The sequence below is a fragment of the Stomoxys calcitrans genome, chromosome 1 (assembly GCF_963082655.1).
Source record: "Stomoxys calcitrans chromosome 1, idStoCalc2.1, whole genome shotgun sequence".
Taxonomy (NCBI): domain Eukaryota; kingdom Metazoa; phylum Arthropoda; class Insecta; order Diptera; family Muscidae; genus Stomoxys; species Stomoxys calcitrans.
This window is the reverse complement of record NC_081552.1, coordinates 35492364-35512556: the sequence shown is the minus strand read 5'-3', so window position 1 is coordinate 35512556 and position 20193 is coordinate 35492364. Positions and strand designations below refer to the sequence as shown.

General features: G+C 38.3%; 1 protein-coding gene across 1 annotated transcript in view; it reads right to left on the bottom strand.

Annotated features, from left to right (window-relative positions):
- The window catches only part of LOC106095022 (echinoderm microtubule-associated protein-like CG42247), a 554291-nt gene that overhangs the window by 17629 nt on the left and 516469 nt on the right, over nucleotides 1-20193 (bottom strand). Inside the window, exon 3 of the mRNA XM_059360659.1 lies at nucleotides 222-338. Coding sequence (XP_059216642.1) covers nucleotides 222-338 — 117 coding nt within the window. The remainder of the gene's footprint in view (nucleotides 1-221; nucleotides 339-20193) is intronic.

Here is a 20193-nt window from a genome sequence, read left to right as displayed (position 1 = left end):
AGAATTCCTGCTCTCGTTAAATTGCCATGCTAATTTGTTGAAGCATTAAATTAAATTATAATGTAAGTACGCTACAAGTCTTAACATTGAAAGCATGTTGTTCTGTTGTTCTGCGAATCTTTAATAATTTTTTTTCTTTAGTATTCTCTTTGGTCTACTTAATGTCAGTCATTTTTATGCTCTTATACACATTGGCCTTATATCCTTGCAAAGATACATACCTCTTGTCCTGTGCCTGTGTACATTTTCTTGGCTCCATTAATTTTCAGCACTTGACCCAAATCTTCGAGCACTTCTTCAAATGGCTGTGAAGTGCGTAGATTCAGCAGGACACGGCACTGGAACGAATCAAAGCAGAGGTGGTGGAATGGGGGATGGGGGAAAAGGCAAGGGAAATCGACAATATTAGCAACATCACATAAATTATAATAGAAATAATTTCAAAAGCTCGCATAGCGAAATCACGTACGATAAATAAATGAAAAGTTTGGCGTTCACTTAAATAGCCCAAACGGAAATGCTATACTCAGATCTTATGAGCAAATACCCCGCCACAGGTTTATTGGATCCTTAAATTTTGTTTCTGCTTTTCGTTTTTTTTTTTTTTTCATTTCAACAACACTGTTTTTATTATAATTTATCACTTTGGCGAAAGAAAGAGTCTTAGAGAATATTTATTGTTTTTTTATTCCTCCTTTGACGGGCTGGCGTTGTTGAGTGGAAAGTAGACAATCCTGACAGGATATTGGCAAAATATCCCTGGAAAATGGAACTCATGGATGTCTTATAGCGTAACACGAAATGCGTAAGGAAATTAAAATGATGAAAGATGATTAAATTGACATCGAGCAGATAAGAAGACAAGTACATGGTGGACAAGTAATGGATTTTCTTTCGATTTAGCAATGCCAGTTTATATACAGACTTATGGGATTATATGAAAAGACATAAACAAATATTTCTTGCATTTAAATTAATTTTAAATTGAGTCAAAGAAAATTCCATGGAAATTTTTAGGGGAGACTTGTTTGCATTGATATGAAAAAGTCGTAGAAAATCTCTTTGGGCAAACTGAAATTGCAACAATGAAATCCTAGGAAAACAAGTAAAAACATTTTATCATTCCGTTTGTAACACAACCAAATGTTGATCTGAGACCCAACAAAGTATATATATTCATGATCGCTTTGACATGCTGAGTCGATTTAGCCATGTCCGTCCGTTCGTCTGTCTGTCGAAAGCACGCTTACTTTCGAAGGAGTGAAGCTAGGGTCTTGAAATTTGCATAAATACTTCTTTTGAGTGCAGGTTGGTTGAAATTGTAAATGGGCCAAATGGTCCAGGTTTCGTATAGCTTCCATATGAACCGATATCGGATCTTGACTTCTTGGGCCTGTAGAGCGTGCAATTATTATCCGATTTGGCAGAAATTTTGCACCAAGTGTTTTATTTTGACTTGCAATAACTATACCATGGTATCATCCAAATCGGTTGATAACCTTATATGTTATCCCATATAAGCTTATATCGCTTCTTGACTTCTTTAGCCACAAGGGGGTCCCAATTATTATCCGATTTGGCCGAAATTTTTTTTTTTGGTTTGACCATCAACAACTGTGCCAAGAGTGGCTCAAATCGGTTCATAATATGATATAGCTCCCATATACACCGATTTCGGATCTTGACTTCTTGATCCTCTAGAGGGCACAATTATTATCCGACTTGGAAAACACTGGTTAAAACGGCTCACGCACATTTCGTGTTTTGTTTCACTGTCAAACATATTCAGTTTGGTCTATAACATAGTCATGAATCGCCTTACAAACGAACAGCGCTTGCAAATTATAAGAAAATAAAAAAGTTCATCGCGCATTTCTTACATTTTATGGACGAAGCTCTTTTTTGGCTCAATGGGTACGTAAATAAGCAGAAAAGTCTTTTTGGAGGAGTGAAGATCAGCCAGAAGCACTGCAAGAGCTACCAGAAAAGTCACAGTTTGGTGCGGTCTATGGCCTGGTGGCATCATTGGACCGTACTTCTTCAAAGATCTGCTCTCTCTCTCTCTCTCGACAGTGCGACACATCTTTTTGAAGAAGTTTTTACATGGCATGATACCTCACAAATGCCGCCAGCTTTAGGATGGGAATAACCATCGCTGAACATTTTCGATTATGGTCTTGTCTGGATTTAAACCAATTCGTTCAGCGTCATAGGCGGAAATGCTTATCTTTGAGCTCCATATAAAAAATTGGGTACACTTTATCCGTCAGGGGCCCAACTCTATCATCTGTAAAAATTTTATAAAAAAAGGTTCGACCTTTTTTCAGTATGTGGGTAACATACAAAACAAACAAACAAACGAGTAAAAGCGCTTTATGTTTGGCAGGGCCAAGTTTTTTGAATGACTTCAATTACATATTCCTTATTTATCATGGCTGTTAAAAGTCATAAAAATAACACGATCATAATTTCAACCGAATCGGATAAGCCGAATCGAATTATAAGGCAGGAATATCAGGTTTAAACTCGATTCGGACCATAGCTGGCACAGCTTTTTGGCAGTCATAACAAAATGCTACTTGCATAATTTCAACCAGATCGGATAGTAATTGGGCCCTCCAGAGGCTCAAGGAGTCAAATATCAAAATTGGTTCATATGGCAGCTATATCACATAGTTGTTCGTAGTAAAAGTATGCAAAGTTTCTGCTAAATCGGATAAGAAATGCGTCCTCCAGAGGCTCAAGATGTCAAATCGGGTAATGGGTTTATATGGCAGCTACGTCAAAACATGAACCGATATGACCTATTGTATTTGTGGAAAATTTCATGCGCCTAGCCTTAATCCTTCGAAAATGAGCGTGAAATCGGGTAATAAATACAGTTTGTATTGGTCTTAGAACATACAAACTTAACTTGTCTATGGACAATAGAAGAATGTGTGCAAAGTTTCAGCTCAATATCTTAATTTTTTTGGCAATGAAGAGTGATTTAAACAAAAAGACGGACTGACATGTCTAGACTGACTTCGATTTTTAAGACGACCATTAATATATTCGCTTTATGGGGCCGGGCTTTGATTTTTCGATGTCTTGCAAATAGAATAACAAAATGAATACACCCCCTCTCTTCAGTGGTGGTTATAAAAATATGATTGTCCCATTTCGACAAATTATAATAGGTATTTCTTCCTACAAAATTTATTTTTTTTTTCAATTTTTCTAAGTTGAAGATTTCTATAGAATTGCCATTATACTGAAATTTAGTTTACATTGTATTTTATACGTGTCGAGCTGATGAGATGGCATAGCGCACTTGGCTGGTTAGATTTGATTGGCCTATAATTGAGTTGGTGGGAGGTAATAAGCTGTATAATATGCTTATAAAAACACACTTCATGTTGCTCTAACAAGCAGCTCAATTTAAACTCAACAGAAGAACACAGTTTCAACAGAAAAACAAGCAATTGGCAATTTCACGCCATTGTTAACATCAATGGCCAAACGCATTGGGCTAAAATCACTCACTGAACGAAAAAAAAAAAAAAACAGAACCAAAATATTTGGCAACAAAAGACCAAATACTTGTTTGAACAGGTCAGGATAAATGCCAATGTTCTCTGTTGGCAAGGATGGTGGTGCCAACATCAACAACGGCCAACAGCCGCAAATCTTTGGTAGCCCATAGAGAAAGACAAACTAATTTTGCAAACACGGAAGTTAAATACCCTCACCCTGAAACCCTTTGAAGGACGATGTGGTCTAATGATGAGCAATTGTTGTGCACCCACTCTTAAATTTACAAAGGAGTCCATGAACAATTAGTGTGAGAAGGCTATAAAGTCATATCAGTTTCAATAGTGGATAGTAAGAACACACAAAGGCACAAATAACAATAAACATTGTGATGTAATTTTCCACCTCAATAATTGGATTTGTATAGGGAAGAAAGTAACAGAGAGAGTTATAAAAAGAGAGAAAATTAAAACAAGTAAAAAGGCGTTAAGTTAAGCAGGGCCGAACTTTGGATACCCACCACCTCGGGTGTATATGTAAACCACCTTTCATCAAAATCCGGTGAAAATTGCATACCTTTTGTCCCATAGCAGCTATATCGAAATATATCTAAAAATAAACCGATCTGAACTATATACAATACGGATGTCTACAATCCTAACATAAGTCACTGTGTCAAATTTCAGTGAAATCGGATTTTAAATGTGCCTTTTATAGGGCCAAGACTATAAATCGAGAAATAGGTCTATATGACAGCTATATCCAAATCTGGACCGATCAGGGCCAAATTGAAGAAATATGTCAAAGGGCCTAAGACAACTCACTGTTCCAAATTTCAGTAAAATCGGATAATAAATGTGGCTTTTATGGGCCTAAGACCCTAAATCGGAGGATCGGTCTATATGACAGCTATATCCAAAAAATTGGACCGATCTGAGCCAAATTAACGGAGGATGACGAAGGGCCAAACACAAACCACTGTCCCAAATTTTAGCAAAATCGGATAATTAATGTGGCTTTTATGGGCCTTAAAGCCTAAATCGGAGGATCGGTCTATATGGCAGCTATATCCAAATCTGAACCGATCTGAGCCATATTGATGGACGATGTCGAAGGGCCAAACACAACTCACTGTCCCAAATTTCAGCAAAATCTGGTAATAATAGTGGCTTTTATGGGCCTAAAACCCTAAATCTGAGGATCGGTCTATATGACAGCTATATCCAAATCTGAACCGATCTAGGCCAAATTAATGAAGGATGTCAAAGGGCCTAACACAACTCACTGTCCCAAATTTCAGCAAAATCGGGTAATAAAAGTGGCTTTTATGGGCCTAAAACCCTAAATCTAAGGATCGGTCTATATGGCAGCTATATCCAAATCTGAACCGATCTAGGCCAAATTTATGAAGGATGTCAAAGGGCCTAACACAACTCACTGTCTTAAATTTCAGCAAAATCGGATAATAAATGTGGCTTTTATCGGCCTTAGACCCTTAAGCGGAGGATCGGTCTATATGACAGCTATATCCAAATCTGAACTGATCTGAGCCAAATTGACGGAGAATGACGAAGGGCCAAACACAACTCACTGTCCCAAATTTCAGCAAAATCGGGTAATAAAAGTGACATTTATGGGCCTAAAACCCTAAATCTGAGGATCGGTATATATGGCAGCTATATCCAAATCTGAACCGATCTAGGCCAAATTGATGCAGGATGTCAAAGGGCCTAAGACAACTCACTGTCTTTAATTCCAGCAAAATCGGATAATAAATGTGGCTTTTATGGGACTAAGACCCTAAATCTGAGGATCGGTTTATATGGCAGCTATATCCAAATCTGGACCGATCTGAGCAAAATTAACGAAGGACTTTAGCGAGCCTAACACAACTCTCTGTCCCAAATTTCAGCAAAATCGGATAATAAATGGGCCTAAGACCCTAAATCGGCCGATCGGTCTATATGGGGGCTATATCAAGATATAGTCCGATATAGCCCATCTTCGAACTTCACCTGCTAATGAACAAAAAATGAACCTGTGCAAAATTTCAGCTCATTATCACCATTTTTAAAGACTGTAGCGTGATTTCAACAGACAGACGGACGGACATGTCTAGATCGTCTTAGATTTTTACGCTGATCAAGAAAATATATACTTTATAGGGTCGGAAATGGATATTTCGATATGTTGCAAACGGTATGACAAAGTGAATATACCCCCATCCTTCGGTGGTGGGTATAAAAATAACATGGATTCTGCTACAAAAGTATACAAAATAAATTTAGTTGAAGGACTTAATTTTATCCTACATGCCAAACTTTTGTCAAATTAGCAAAAATTAAAGCTTCTACGAACTGATCAAGGAAAATCGAGACCGGTTTATAGGGGAGCTATATCAGGTTATAGACTGATTTGGACCGTATTTGGCACAGTTATTGGAATTTGTAAGGGCTAAAGAAGTCAAATCGAGAGATCGGCTTAAATGAGAGCTATATCAGGTTATCGACTGATTCGACATAACAGGACACTACATCATGCTCAATTTCAGCCAAAAGAAAAAAAAATTGCGGCTTTTAAGGACTCAAAATCGAATCGGCAGATCGGTTTATATGGGAGCTATATCAGGTTATAGACTGATTTGGAACATACTAGGCACAGTTTTTGGAAGTCATAACAAAACACCACATGCAAAATATCAGCCAAATCGGATAAAAATTGCGGCTTCCAGGGGCTCAAGAAGACAAATCAGAGATTGGTTGATATGGGAGCTATATCTCAATCTGAATCAATATGACTCATTTGCAATCCCCAACGATAAAATTCAAGTTGCTAGCTCTACGCATTCGACGTCGGACATGGCTTGATTGACTCAAAACATCGAGACGATCAAGAATATATATACTTTATGGTGTCTTAGACGAATATTTTGAGGTGTTACAAACGGAATGACTAGATTAGTATACCCCCATCCTATAGCGGTGTGCATTAAAATCAATTTGTGTTTGTTTCTTGGTTTGTCTGTTCCGTATAGACTCAAAAACGGCTGAACCGATTTGCTTGAAATTTTCACAGACGGTGCATAATGATCCCGAGGTGAAAATGGGGTACTACATTTGTTGATATCTGAGGGGTGATGGACCCTCCCCCTTGCCCTATTTTTCAGAAACGTAAAACATGTTTTGCACACGTATGGTAACCCAAAAACACGAAATTGGGGTAAAATAAACTTTGGGTGAAAAGGCACCCAAAGAGACATGTTTACCGATTAGGACAATATGTGCATCAAATGAAAGGTATTTAAGAGAACCCCCACATCAAAAACCGCCCAAAAATTACAAGTATATCGTTTGGGGCAATATGGGTATGAAAAGAAAGGTAATTGGAAGTAGAATACGCCCCACCTCAAAAACCAAAGTGGACAAGTAGGCCGATCGGGACAATGTGGGATTCAGACGAAATGTACTTGTGTGTACAATTCGGAACTATAAACATTTTGGATGTATGCGCAGGCGGATCGCCCCAGCACAAAATTTTCCAGCAAATGGACATGTACAACGAACGGGACAAAATGGGACTCAATTGAAAGGCATTTAAGAGTAGAATACGAAACATATATAAAAATTTGGGTCAATTCCCGGGGGTCGCTCCACTCTGAAATTATACCCCAAATGGATATGTATTCCAAACTGGACTATATGGGATTCTAATAAAAGTTATTTGAACCCGTGTGCTACTCAGACGATGTTATATAACTTCTGAGATATAAGAAACCGAACCAGCTATGCAAAAGGGCCGAGAGGGTCTTGGAGATGGCATACGACTGGTCTGGACCTAGGGGTCTCAATTTTTACCCAGAAAATACCGAAATGTGCTTGTTCACGAGGAAGACAAAGGTGAGCCAATTTAACGCACTACATTTTCTCAATAGAACGATTTCGATATCTGACCTTGTCAGATACTAAGGTGTGAACTTGGAATGGAAACTGAATTAGAAGTGTTACATTCAGGAGCGAACTGAGAAGGCTCACAGATATTAGGCACTTTGTGGACGGGCCGTAGGATGAATCCGAGGATAGTCCACTGGTTCTGCAGGAGCGGGATTAGACCAATACTTACATATGCGTTAGTAGTTTGGTGGACTGCGATGGAGAAAAATTGCAACGTTAGGATTATACGACAGGTTCAGAGAACATGTTGTCTTAACATAAGCGGAGCGATGAGGACCACGCCAAATAGTGCAAATGCAAATTTTGCCCATGAACATTCCACTAAGGAACAGGGGCAAACTTCTCACATATCAATCAGTGCAGTCCGATTCAAGTTTAAGCTCAATGATAAGGGGCCTCCTTTTTATAGTCGAGTCCGAACGGCGTGCCGCAGTGCGATACCTCTTTGGAGAGATGTTTTACATGGCATAGTACCTCACAAATGTTGCCAGTAGTAGGAGGGGAAAACCACCGCTGAAAATTTTTTTTCTGTTGGTCTTGTCAGGATTCGAACCCAGGCGTTCAACGTTATAGGCGGACATGCTTACCTTTGCGCTACGGTGGCTGCCAAATAGTGCACAGGAGACTAATCCAGATGTCCGACTCATTGACATACAGATTAGGTGCGACTAGGAGCCACTGCGGCTATGAGACTTAAGGCGATGGGAGAATGGATTGAGAATAGGAGGCGGTCATACCATAGCGGTATAATCGAGGCGACGGGGGGAAGCCTAGAAGGAATGGAAGAGGTTTCCGATCGGATACCTGAGACGAAACTTGAGTTCGAGTACGAGGCACTGCTGCACAGTTTTGGATTGACGGAACCCTAGTATTGCTAGTATTGTTACAAGGATGGATCAAAGCTAGAGAACAGAGTAGGCCTGAGGGCCTACATTGAAAACCCAGGCATTGATATCTGTTTTAGACTGCCTAATCATAATACGGTCTTGAATGCGGAGATACGGGCGATCACGGAATGCGTGAGGTAGTGTGGTGTCAACGCGAGGACGTCGGGTGCGAAAATCTTTGCAAATTGCAAATTCAAATTTGCTCATGAACATTCTATTAAGGAACATGGGCAACCTTTTCACGAACGGCGTGCCGGAGTGCGACAACTTTTTGGGGAGAATTTTTTGCATGGCATAGTACCTCGCCAGGATTCGGAGGGGATAACCAAAACAAAATTTCCATTGAGCGTAATATTGACTAAATTTTTTATATAAATAAAAACAAAATAAAACAATAATAGGTCAATAATATTCCAACATTAAATAATAAAATGCCGAAAAAAATTTTTGGGTAACATTTTTGCAGAATGTTCTTAAATAGTTTTTTTTTTTGAGAAAAGTTTCCAAAAGATCAAAATTGTATCAACATTTATTGTTGAAAAAGAATTAATTAATATCTGCCTGCAAGTATGCAATGATTATGCACTCAATTAAAAAAATACCACCATAAGATGGGGGGTATACTAATTTCGTCATTCTGTTTGTAACTACTCGAAATATTCGTCTGAGACCCCATAAAGTATTTATATTCTTGATCGTCGCGCCATTTTATGTCGATCTAGCCATGTCCGTCCGTCTGTCCGTCCGTCTGTCCGTCCGTCCGTCCGTCCGTCCGTCTGTCTGTCGAAAGCACGCTAACTTCCGAAGGAGTAAAGCTAGCCGCTTGAAATTTTGCACAAATACTTCTTATTAGTGTAGGTCGGTTGGTATTGTAAATGGGCCATATCGGTTCATGTTTTGATATAGCTGCCATATAAACCGATCTTGGGTCTTGACTTCTTGAGCCGCTAGAGTGCGCAATTCTTGTCCGATTGGAATGAAATTTCGCACGACGTGTTTTGTTATGATATCCAACAACTGTGAGAAGTATAGTTTAAATCGGTCCATAACCTGATATAGCTGCCATATAAACCGATCTTGGGTCTTGCCTTCTTGAGCCTCCAGAGTGCGCAATTCTTATCCGATTGGGATGAAATTTTGCACGACGTATTTTGTTATGATATCCAACAACTGTGTCGAGTATGGTTCAAATCGGTTCATAACCTGATATAGCTCCCATATAAACCGATCTTGGGTCTTGACTTCCTGAGCCTCTAGAGTGCGCAATTCTTATCCGATTGGAATGAAATTTTGCACGACGTGTTTCGTTATTATATCCAACAATTGTGCCAAGTATGGTTTAAATCGGTCCATAACCTGATATAGCTGCCATATAAACCGATCTGGGGTCTTGACTTCTTGAGCCTCTAGAGTACGCAATTCTTATCCGATTGGAATGAAATTTTGCACGACGTGTTTTGTTCTGATATCCAACAACTGTTCCAAGTATGGTTCAAATCGGTTTATAACCTGATATAGCTGTCATATAAACCGATCTTGGGCCTTGACTTCTTGAGCCTCTAGAGTGCGCAATTCTTACCCAATTGGGATGAAATTTTGCACGAAGTGTTTTGTTATGATATCCAATAACTGTGCCAAGTGTGGTTTAAATCGGTCCATAACCTGATATAGCTGCCATATAAACCGATCTTGGGTCTTGACTTTTGAGCCTCTAGAGTGCGCAATTCTCATCCGACTAGACTGAAATTTTGCACATAGTGTTTTAGTATCACTTCTAACAACTGTGCTAGGTATGGTTCAATTTGGGCCATTACCTGGTATAGCTGTCATATATACCGATCTTGGGTCTTGACTTCTTGAGGCTCTAGAGTGCGCAATTCTTATCCGATTAGAATGAAATTTTGCACCACGTGTTTTGTTATGATATGCAACAACTGTGCCAAGTATGGGTCAAATCGGTTCATAACCTGATATAGCTGTCATATAAACCGATCTGGGTTCTTGACTTCTTGAGCCTCTAGAGGTCGCAATTATTATCCGATTTGCCTGAAATTTTGTACTACGGATCCTCTCATGACCATCAACATACGTGTTTATTATGGTCTGAATCGGTCTATAGCCCGATACAGCTCTCATATAAATCAATCTCTCTATTTTACTTTTTGAGCCCCCAAAGGGCGCAATTCTTATTCGAATTGGCTGACATTTTACATAGGTCTCCAACATATAATTTAATTGTGGTCTAAACCGGATCATATCTTTATATCGCTCTAATAGTAGAGCAAATCTTTTCTAATATATTTTTTTCCTAAGAAGAGATGCCGGGAAAAGAACTGACAAATGCGCTCCATGGTGGAGGGTATATAAGATTCGGCCCGGCCGAACATAGCACGCTTTTACTTGTTTATTATACCCACCACCGAAGGATGGGGGTATATTCATTTTGTCATTCCGTTTGCAACACATCGAAATATCCATTTCCGACCCTATAAAGTATATATATTCTTGATCAGCGTAAAAATCTAAGACGATCTAGCCATGTCCGTCCGTCTGTCCGTCTGTCTGTTGAAATCACGCTACAGTCTTTAAAAATAGAGATATTGAGCTTAAATTTTGCACAGATTCTTTTTTTGTCCAAAAGCAGGTTAAGTTCGAAGATGGGCTATATCGGACTATATCTTGATATAGCCCCCATATAGACCGATGCGCCGATTTATGGTCTTAGGTCCATAAAAGCCACATTTGTTATCCGATTTTGTTGAAATTTGGGACAGTGAGTTGTGTTAGGCCCTTCGACATTCTTTGTCAATTTGGCTCAGATCGGTTCAGATTTGGATATAGCTGCCATATAGACTAATTTCTTGATTTATGGTTTTGGGCCCATAAAATGCTCATTTATTGCCCGATGTCCCCGAAATTTGAAACAGTGAGTTAAGTTAAGCCCCTTGACATACTTCTGCACTATCGCACAGATCGGTCTAGATTTGGATATAGCTGCGATATAGACCGATATCTAGGTTTTAGGTTTTGGGGCCATAAAAGACGCATTTATTGTCCGATGTCGCTGAAATTTGAGACAGTAAGTTTGGTTAGGCTCTTCGACGTCCTTCTTCAATTTTGCCCAGATCAGTCCAGATTTGAATATAGCTGCCATATAGACCGATCTCTGGATTTAAGGTTTAGGGCCCATAAAAGAGGCATTTATTGTTCGATTTCGCGGAAATTTGGGACAGTGCTTAGTGTTAGGCTCATCGACATGTTAATGCAACTTGGCCCAAATCGGTCCAGATTTGGATATAGCTGCCATGTAGACCGATATCTCGATTTAAAGTCTTGGCCCCATAAAAGGCGCATTTATAATCCGATTTCACTGAAATTTGACACAATGACTTATGTTTGGCTTTTCGACATCCGTGTCGTATATAGTTCAGATCGGTATGAGGTATATGAGTATAAGGTATGAAATTTTCACCGAATTTTGATGAAAGGTGGTTTACATATATACCCGAGGTGGTGGGTATCCAAAGTTCGGCCCGGCCGAACTTAACGCCTTTTTACTTGTTTTTCATATCAACCCTAAATATGGGCCATATAATTTCATAAAATCTAGGTTTTGTCTGTTTGCGTTTTATTTTGTCTGTCTTAAAACCTTATTGAGATTCCATTGCAGGATATTGTCCGGCTATAGACTATTGATTGATAAGTTAATGGTTAAGATGAATTTGAATAAAAGAAGTAAATTTTTTCTTAACTCCTATTGCACATTTGCTGACGTTAACATTTTTTTCAAATGCTATTCTTTAAATAGAAGGTATTAAACAAAATGGCTAGACCTGGACAATGTCCTCCAATGGAATCTAAAAATTAAATTTTGACAACTTTTTTCGGAAAAAAAATGTTGACATCTTCTATGAAAATTCTGTAAGGAAAGGCAAAAGTCAGGGCGACCCAGCTATATAGTACCCTACACCACTGAGTCGACATACTACTTTAAATTCATAGAACCTATATCGAAATCTAGTCAGACTTTAATTTTGCATACATATGGAACTATCGAATAGAACCTTGTAAGATTTTCTTACGATAGGACTTAGTTAGTGTCTGCTACAGCCTTTAAAGTTCATATCGGATGGAGAATATATTTGGGAGCTATATCTAAATTTGGACCGATTTTGATGAAATTTTGTACACATACTGGGACGTCAAATAAAACACCCAAAATTTTGTAAAGATCGGACCAAATTGGACTCCTACTGCCTTAAAAGACCATATGGGATGAAAGAAATTTGTGGGAACTATATCTAAACCTGAACCGATTTTAATGAAATTTTGTACACAGGTTGGGACGTCTTATAGAACGTCTTAAGCTAAATTTTGTTAAGACCGGATCAAGATTGTGGCTTCTGCAGCCATCAAAGTCTATATAGCCTTGAAAGTCCTTATCGGATAAAAGATGATACTTAGCCGATCCGAATAATTATCAATGGGTCGAGCTCTTCTCCCTTTTAGCGTTGCATACAAATTCAAATGCAAATTTGCCCATGAACATTCCATAAAGTAACATTGGCAATCTTCTCACATAGCAAGGAGTGCTGTCCGATTTAAGTTTAAGCTCATTGACAAGTTCCTTCTTTTTTATAGCCGAGTACGAACGGGTTGCCGCAGTGCAGGAGGGGATAACCACCGCTGAAAATTTTTTCTGATGTTTACCCCAGGATTCGAACCCAGGCTTTCAGTGTCATAGACGGACATGCTAACCTCTGCGCTACGGTGGCCTTCAACAAATAATTTCACAAAGTAAAAACACTCTGCACCACAGCGGTGGTTTAGAGTATACAAGTTCTTGGAAAAATTTTGTATCTAAATAAAATTTTGACAAAATTTTCTAATTTTGAAAGTTTCCATAGCAGTATAATGTTAACATATTTCATGAAAATAAAATTTCGACAAAATATTCTATAAAAATAAAACTAAGACGAAATTTTGTATAGAAATAATTTTTCTTAAATTTTTTTTTTACAAAATTTGGCGAAAAAGTGAATTTTTTTTAAGTTAAATTTAATTTTTTTTGTTTTAAAATTTGTTTGTTTTAAAATAAAATTTGCCAGCATTTTCTGTAGAATTATTTTTTTTTTTGGCAAAATTGTCTTAAAATTTGAATCTGAAAAAGTTTTAATGGGTTCATAATTATTATAAGATTCTCTATAGTAATGAAATTTATTGATATCTGCCTGAAAGTATGCAAGACTTGCAATGCAACGTAGAAGAAAAATACTCGACAGCCTCTTGTCTAAAATATGCTATATTTTATAACCCCTAAGCATAGACTATACAATTTAGTAGCAATAAATTTGTCATTACATTTTCTATACAAATAAAGTTTTGACAACTTTTTTTATAGAAAGAGTTATTGAAAAAAGTTCTTTGTTTGGGGATTGTTGACCTGTTTTAAAATTTCTTAAATTTTGTTGTTTTGTTTAAAACACAAATATTTAATGTGTTGTCTTTTTTTACATCTTTCCAATATTTTTTCAAGGCTAGATGGATTTAAACAAAAACAAAAAAACAGAAAAACACAAATTTTAGTTAAAACAAATCACACAATAAAAACAGATATACAATAAGAATCCTTAATTTACTATTACATTTAATGAGTTGTTACACGAACTATTGTCTGTTGGCAACTGAATGTTCTCTTCTGCTGTGCTTGTTGACTGTTTGGCGATATACCTTCTATGTCTTTTTTGAAATTCATTCTCTCGACAGGTGGTAAGTCGATGATATGCAACATCTCGAGAGTGAATCTTCGTCTTGAGTTGTTCTCTTGAGTAAAGATGTCCACGTGAAATTGAAGTTTGTCTTATGACCAGTCAATGCACAGTGTACTGCTAGAGCAGTTTTTTTACTAGATTGGTTTATCCTTGGCTTTTTGGTCAGATATATGTGCTGATAACCTAGTTTTTAATTTCGGCAAGGTAATGCCAATATATGACATCGAGCATATATTGAACTTGTCGTCGTTGCATTTATTTTTACATACCACGTTTGATTTTTCCTCATTTTTAATTTTACATTTTGTCTTGCTGAATAATTCATTCACAGTTCTAGTTGTTCTCAACGCGAGTTGGTATTTGTCCTTGTCGTATAAATTTGATTTGCCAAATCTTTCGGGGAATCCTTGTAGATATGTCAGCGATTTGACCATTTTTCTGCTTTTCGTCACTGACTTTCTCAAGACCTTCCTTAGCTTCGCTTAATAGTGTATTAATTGTCCAAATGGGAAAGACGGTCAATCTTCCACAGGCCGTCGAATTTTGATACTAATCTACTTTCAGCTGGTTGCAATGTCCTTAAACTACCGAGACCAAATAAGGTACTTTGCCATCGTATACCGCTTCCTTCGTAAATTGGATGAATTTGTTGAAGGTGTTCAGAGTCGTCAGTGTATCTGTCACGTCTAATTTTTTCACAATCGCGAAAGTGTCGTCTACATATTTTGTCAATATCCTAGGTTTTACCATTATGTCAGCAATAATGGGAGAAGCGGAGAACCCCATTGGCATTCCTCTAAGCTGTTCATACAGCTTGTCATAGTATTTAAAACATCTGCTGCCCTTAAAGCTATAAAATTTTTTTTTTCAAAAAGTGTTTCAAAAAGTTTATAGTGTCCACCTAAAAGTATGTAATGGTTTAGTAACTATATAATAAAATACTCAGCTGGTAACCAACACACTCCCCAGATTTAATCTTTTTTGCAATAAAATTCTACACTTCTCATCTTCCACCCTCAAGTACATTATCTGATCAACTTCTTGTCTACGTGCCTTCACTGCCACTGACCATTATTCACGCCTATTTTTTGTTCTTTGCTCCTTGCTCTCTATGTGTGGCTGCACTTGTTTGCCTTTTGAAGTGGTTAAGTTTTAAGTATTTATGGTTATAATAATTATGATGTCTTCTCTGTTGACCCAAATGTTAGATGAAATTTTGTTACACAAAAAATTTATAGTTCTTTTATATAGGCGAGGAGACAGTGTTTGTGTTTTATTTTCTAGTGTTGTTCCTGCCTTGAAAAGGAAAACAAAAAGTATGGCTTACTTATGAAAAACTGATGTATTCAGAGAGGGCGTTATGCGACACACATTCATTTGTACATCATAATGAGGGCCACAGACTCTGCATCCTACAAGTTGTGTTTATTTGTCCGTTTTTGTTGTTGGCGTGAAATGTTTGCGTGTATGGTGTAATTTCTCATAAATTATGTGTTACCCTATAATCGGCAAGTGGCATAGGAAAGTTTATAGAAAAGAAATTTCCATAAAAACCACATAATTTTTATTGCTAAGCATTAAAGCTTAAAGGCACTTCAATTAATGGGGAAAAGGGATTTTGGAAGTTTGGGCCAGCCAGTTAAAATATTGATATGGTATTGGTTTCTTTGGGAGGGACGGAGATTGAATATGAGATAAGAAACAAGTAAAAGTGTGCTAAGTTCGGCCGGGCCGAATCTTATATACCTTCCATCATGGATCGCATTTGTCGAGTTCGTTTTCCCGGTATCTCTTTTTAGGCAAACATATGATAAAAGGAAAGAATTGCTATGATATTGGAGCTATAATATCAAGTTATCGTTCGATTCGGACCATAATTGAACTGAATGTTAAAGGCCACAGTAGAAGTCGTTGTGCAAAATTACAGCCAATTCGAATAAAAATGTAGCCCTTAAAGGGGCTCAAGAAGTAAAATAGGGAGATCGGTTTATATGGGAGCTGTATCAGGTTAAAGACCGATTTAGACCATCATTGATACTTCAGCCAAATTGCAAAATTTCAGCCATATAGGATAATAATTGCGCTCTCTAGTGGCTCAAGAAGTCAAGATTCAAGATCGGTTTATATGGCAGCTATATCAGGTTAAACCATACTTAGCATAGTTGTTGAAAGTCATAACAAAACACCTCATGCAAAATTTCTGCCAAATGGGGTAAGTATTGCGCCCTCTTGAGGCTGAAGAAGTCAAGACCCCAGATCGGTTTATATGACATCTATATCAGGTTATGGATCGATTTTAACCACCTTAAAACAGTTGTTGGAAATCATAACAAAACACCTGTTGTTGGAAATCATAACAAAACACCTGCCCTCTAGAGGGTGAAGAAGTCAAGACCCCAGATCGGTTTATATGACAGCTATATAAGGTTATGTGTCGATATTAACACACTTAAAACAGTTGTTGGATATCATAACAAAACACCTCATGCAAAATTTTAGCCAAATCGGATAAAAATTGCGCCCTCTAGGAACTCAAGAAATCAAGATCCGAGATCGGTTTATATGGCAGCTATATCAAAACATGGACCGATATGGCCCATTTATAATCCCAACCGATATACACTAATAACAAGTAAAAGCGTGCTAAGTTCGGCCGGGCCGAATCTTATATACCCTCCACCATGGATCGCATTTGTCGAGTTCTTTTCCCGACATTTCTTCTTAGGCAAAAAAGGATATAAGAAAAGAGTTGCTCTGCTATTAAAACGATATCAAGATATGGTCCGGTTCGGACCATTGGGGCTCACAAAGTAAAATAGAGAGAACGATTTATATGGGATCTGTATCGGGCTATAGACCGATTCAGACCATAATAAACACGTTTGTTGATGGTCATGAGAGGATCCATCGTACAAAATTTCAGGCATATCGGATAATAATTGCGACCTCTAGGGGTCAAGAAGTCAAGATCGCAGATCGGTTTATATGGCAGCTATATCAGGTTATGAACCGATTTGAACCTTATTTGACACAGTTGTTGAAAGTAAAAATAAAATACGTCATGCAAAATTTTAGCCAAATCGGATAGGAATTGCGCCCTCTAAAAGCTCAAGAAGTCAAATCCCCAGATCTGTTTATATGACAGCAATATCAGGTTATGGGCCGATTTCAATTATACTTGGCACAGTTGTTGGATATCATAACAAATACTTCGAGCAAACATTCATTCAAATCGGATAAGAATTGTGCCCTCTAGAGGCTCAAGAAGTCAATACCCAAGATCGGTTTATATGGCAGCTATATAAGGTTATGGACCGATTTGAACCATACTGGGCACAGTTGTTGGGTATCGAAACAAAACACGTCGGGCGAAATTCCATTCTAATCGGATAAGAATTGCGCCCTCTAGAGGCTCAAGAAGTCAAGACCCAAGATCGGTTTATATAGCAGCTATATCAGGTTATGGGCCGATTTGAACCATACTTGGCGCAGGTGTTGGATATCATAACAAAACACGTCGTGCAAAATTCCATTCTAATCGGATAAGAATTGCGCCCTCTAGAGGCTCAAGAAGTCAAGACCCAAGATCGGATTATATGGCAGCTATATCAGGTTATGGACCGATTTGAACCATACTTGGCATACAACAAAACACGTCGTGCAAAATTTCATTTCAATCGGATAAGAATTGCGCACTCTAGAGGCTCAAGAAGTCAAGACACAAGATCGGTTTATATGGCAGCTATATCAGGTTATAAACCGATTTGAACCATACTTGGCACAGGTGTTGGATATCATAACAAAACACGTCGTGCAAAATTTCATTCTGATCGGACAAGAATTGCGCACGCTAGAGGCTCAAGAAGTCAAGACCCAAGATCGGTTTATATGGCAGCTATATCAGGTTATGGACCGATTTAAACTATACTTGGCACAGTTGTTGGATATCATAGCAAAACACGTCGTGCAAAATTTCATTCCAATCGGATAAGAATTGCGCACTCTAGAGGCTCAAGAAGTCAAGACCCAAGATCGGTTTATATGGCAGCTATATCAAAACATGAACCGATATGGCCCATTTACAATACCAACCGACCTACACTAATAGGAAGTATTTGTGCAAAATTTCAAGAGGCTAGCTTTACTCCTTCGGAAGTTAGCGTGCTTTCGACAGACAGACGGACGGACGGACGGACGGACGGACGGACGGACGGACGGACGGACAGACGGACGGACATGGCTAGATCGACATAAAATGTCGCGACGATCAAGAATATATATACTTTATGGGGTCTCAGACGAATATTTCGAGTAGTTACAAACAGAATGACGAAATTAGTATACCCCCCATCTTATGGTGGAGGGTATAAAAAGGATTTGAGCAAAATTTAGTTTTACTCCTTCGAAAGTTGGCGGGCTTTCGACAGACAGACGGACGGACGGACAGACGAACAGACGGAAGGAAGAATATATATACTTTATGGGGTCTCAGATGAATAATCCAAAGAGTTACAAAAATAATGATGAACTTAGTATACCCCCATCCTATGGTGGAGGGTATAAAAATAGTTTTTTTTGCAATGTAATTGATTATTAAGGTATAAGTATAACTACTATAAGTTTTGGCTTAAGGTTTTACCATCATAGTTGAGATATTGATATGTAAAAAGCATGCCTTGAAACATTTGATTTAATAATGGTAGATTCGGGAAGGCCACCGTAGTGCAGAGGCTAGCATGTCCGCCTATGACGCTGAATTCCTGGGTTCGAAGCCTGGCGAGACCATCAGAAAAAAATTTCAGCGGTGGTTTACCCCTCCTATGTCATGTAAAACTTCTCTCCAAAGAAGTGTCGCGCTGCGGCATGCCGTTCGGACTCGGCTATAAATGGGAGGCCCCTTATCATTGAGCTTAAATTTGAATCGGACTGCACTCATTGATATGTGAAAAGTTTGCCCCTGTTCCTTAGTGGAATGTTCATGGGCTAAATTTGCAATTTTGATTCGGGAAGGCCAATTATATAAAAACTGCCAACATTATATAAAAACTCCCACTTTTGAAGTGAAATAAAAATTTATATAATATAAAAAAAATTTATATATATATATATATATAATATAATATATAAAAATTTTTATAATATAAGATAAGTAATTGAATATGTTCCTACTGTCCTCATCTACAATTTTTATACCCTCCACCATAAGATGGGGGGTATACTAATTTCGTCATTCTGTTTGTAACTACTCGAAATATTCGTCTGAGACCCCATAAAGTATATATATTCTTGATCGTCGCGACATTTTATGTCGATCTAGCCATGTCCGTCCGTCTGTCCGTCCGTCCGTCCGTCCGTCCGTCCGTCCGTCCGTCCGTCCGTCCGTCCGTCCGTCCGTCCGTCCGTCCGTCTGTCTGTCGAAAGCACGCTAACTTCCGAAGGAGTAAAGCTAGCCTCTTGAAATTTTGCACAAATACTTCCTATTAGTGTAGGTCGGTTGGTATTGTAAATGGGCCATATCGGTTCATGTTTTGATATAGCTGCCATATAAACCGATCTTGGGTCTTGACTTCTTGAGCCTCTAGAGTGCGCAATTCTTATCCGATTGGAATGAAATTTTGCACGACGTGTTTTGCTATGATATCCAACAACTGTGCCAAGTATAGTTTAAATCGGTCCATAACCTGATATAGCTGCCATATAAACCGATCTTGGGTCTTGACTTCTTGAGCCTCTAGCGTGCGCAATTCTTGTCCGATCAGAATGAAATTTTGCACGACGTGTTTTGTTATGATATCCAACACCTGTGCCAAGTATGGTTCAAATCGGTTTATAACCTGATATAGCTGCCATATAAACCGATCTTGGGTCTTGACTTCTTGAGCCTCTAGAGTGCGCAATTCTTATCCGATTGAAATGAAATTTTGCACGACGTGTTTTGTTGTTATATCCAACAACTGTGCCAAGTATGGTTCAAATCGGTCCATAACCTGATATAGCTGCCATATAATCCGATCTTGGGTCTTGACTTCTTGAGCCTCTAGAGGGCGCAATTCTTATCCGATTAGAATGGAA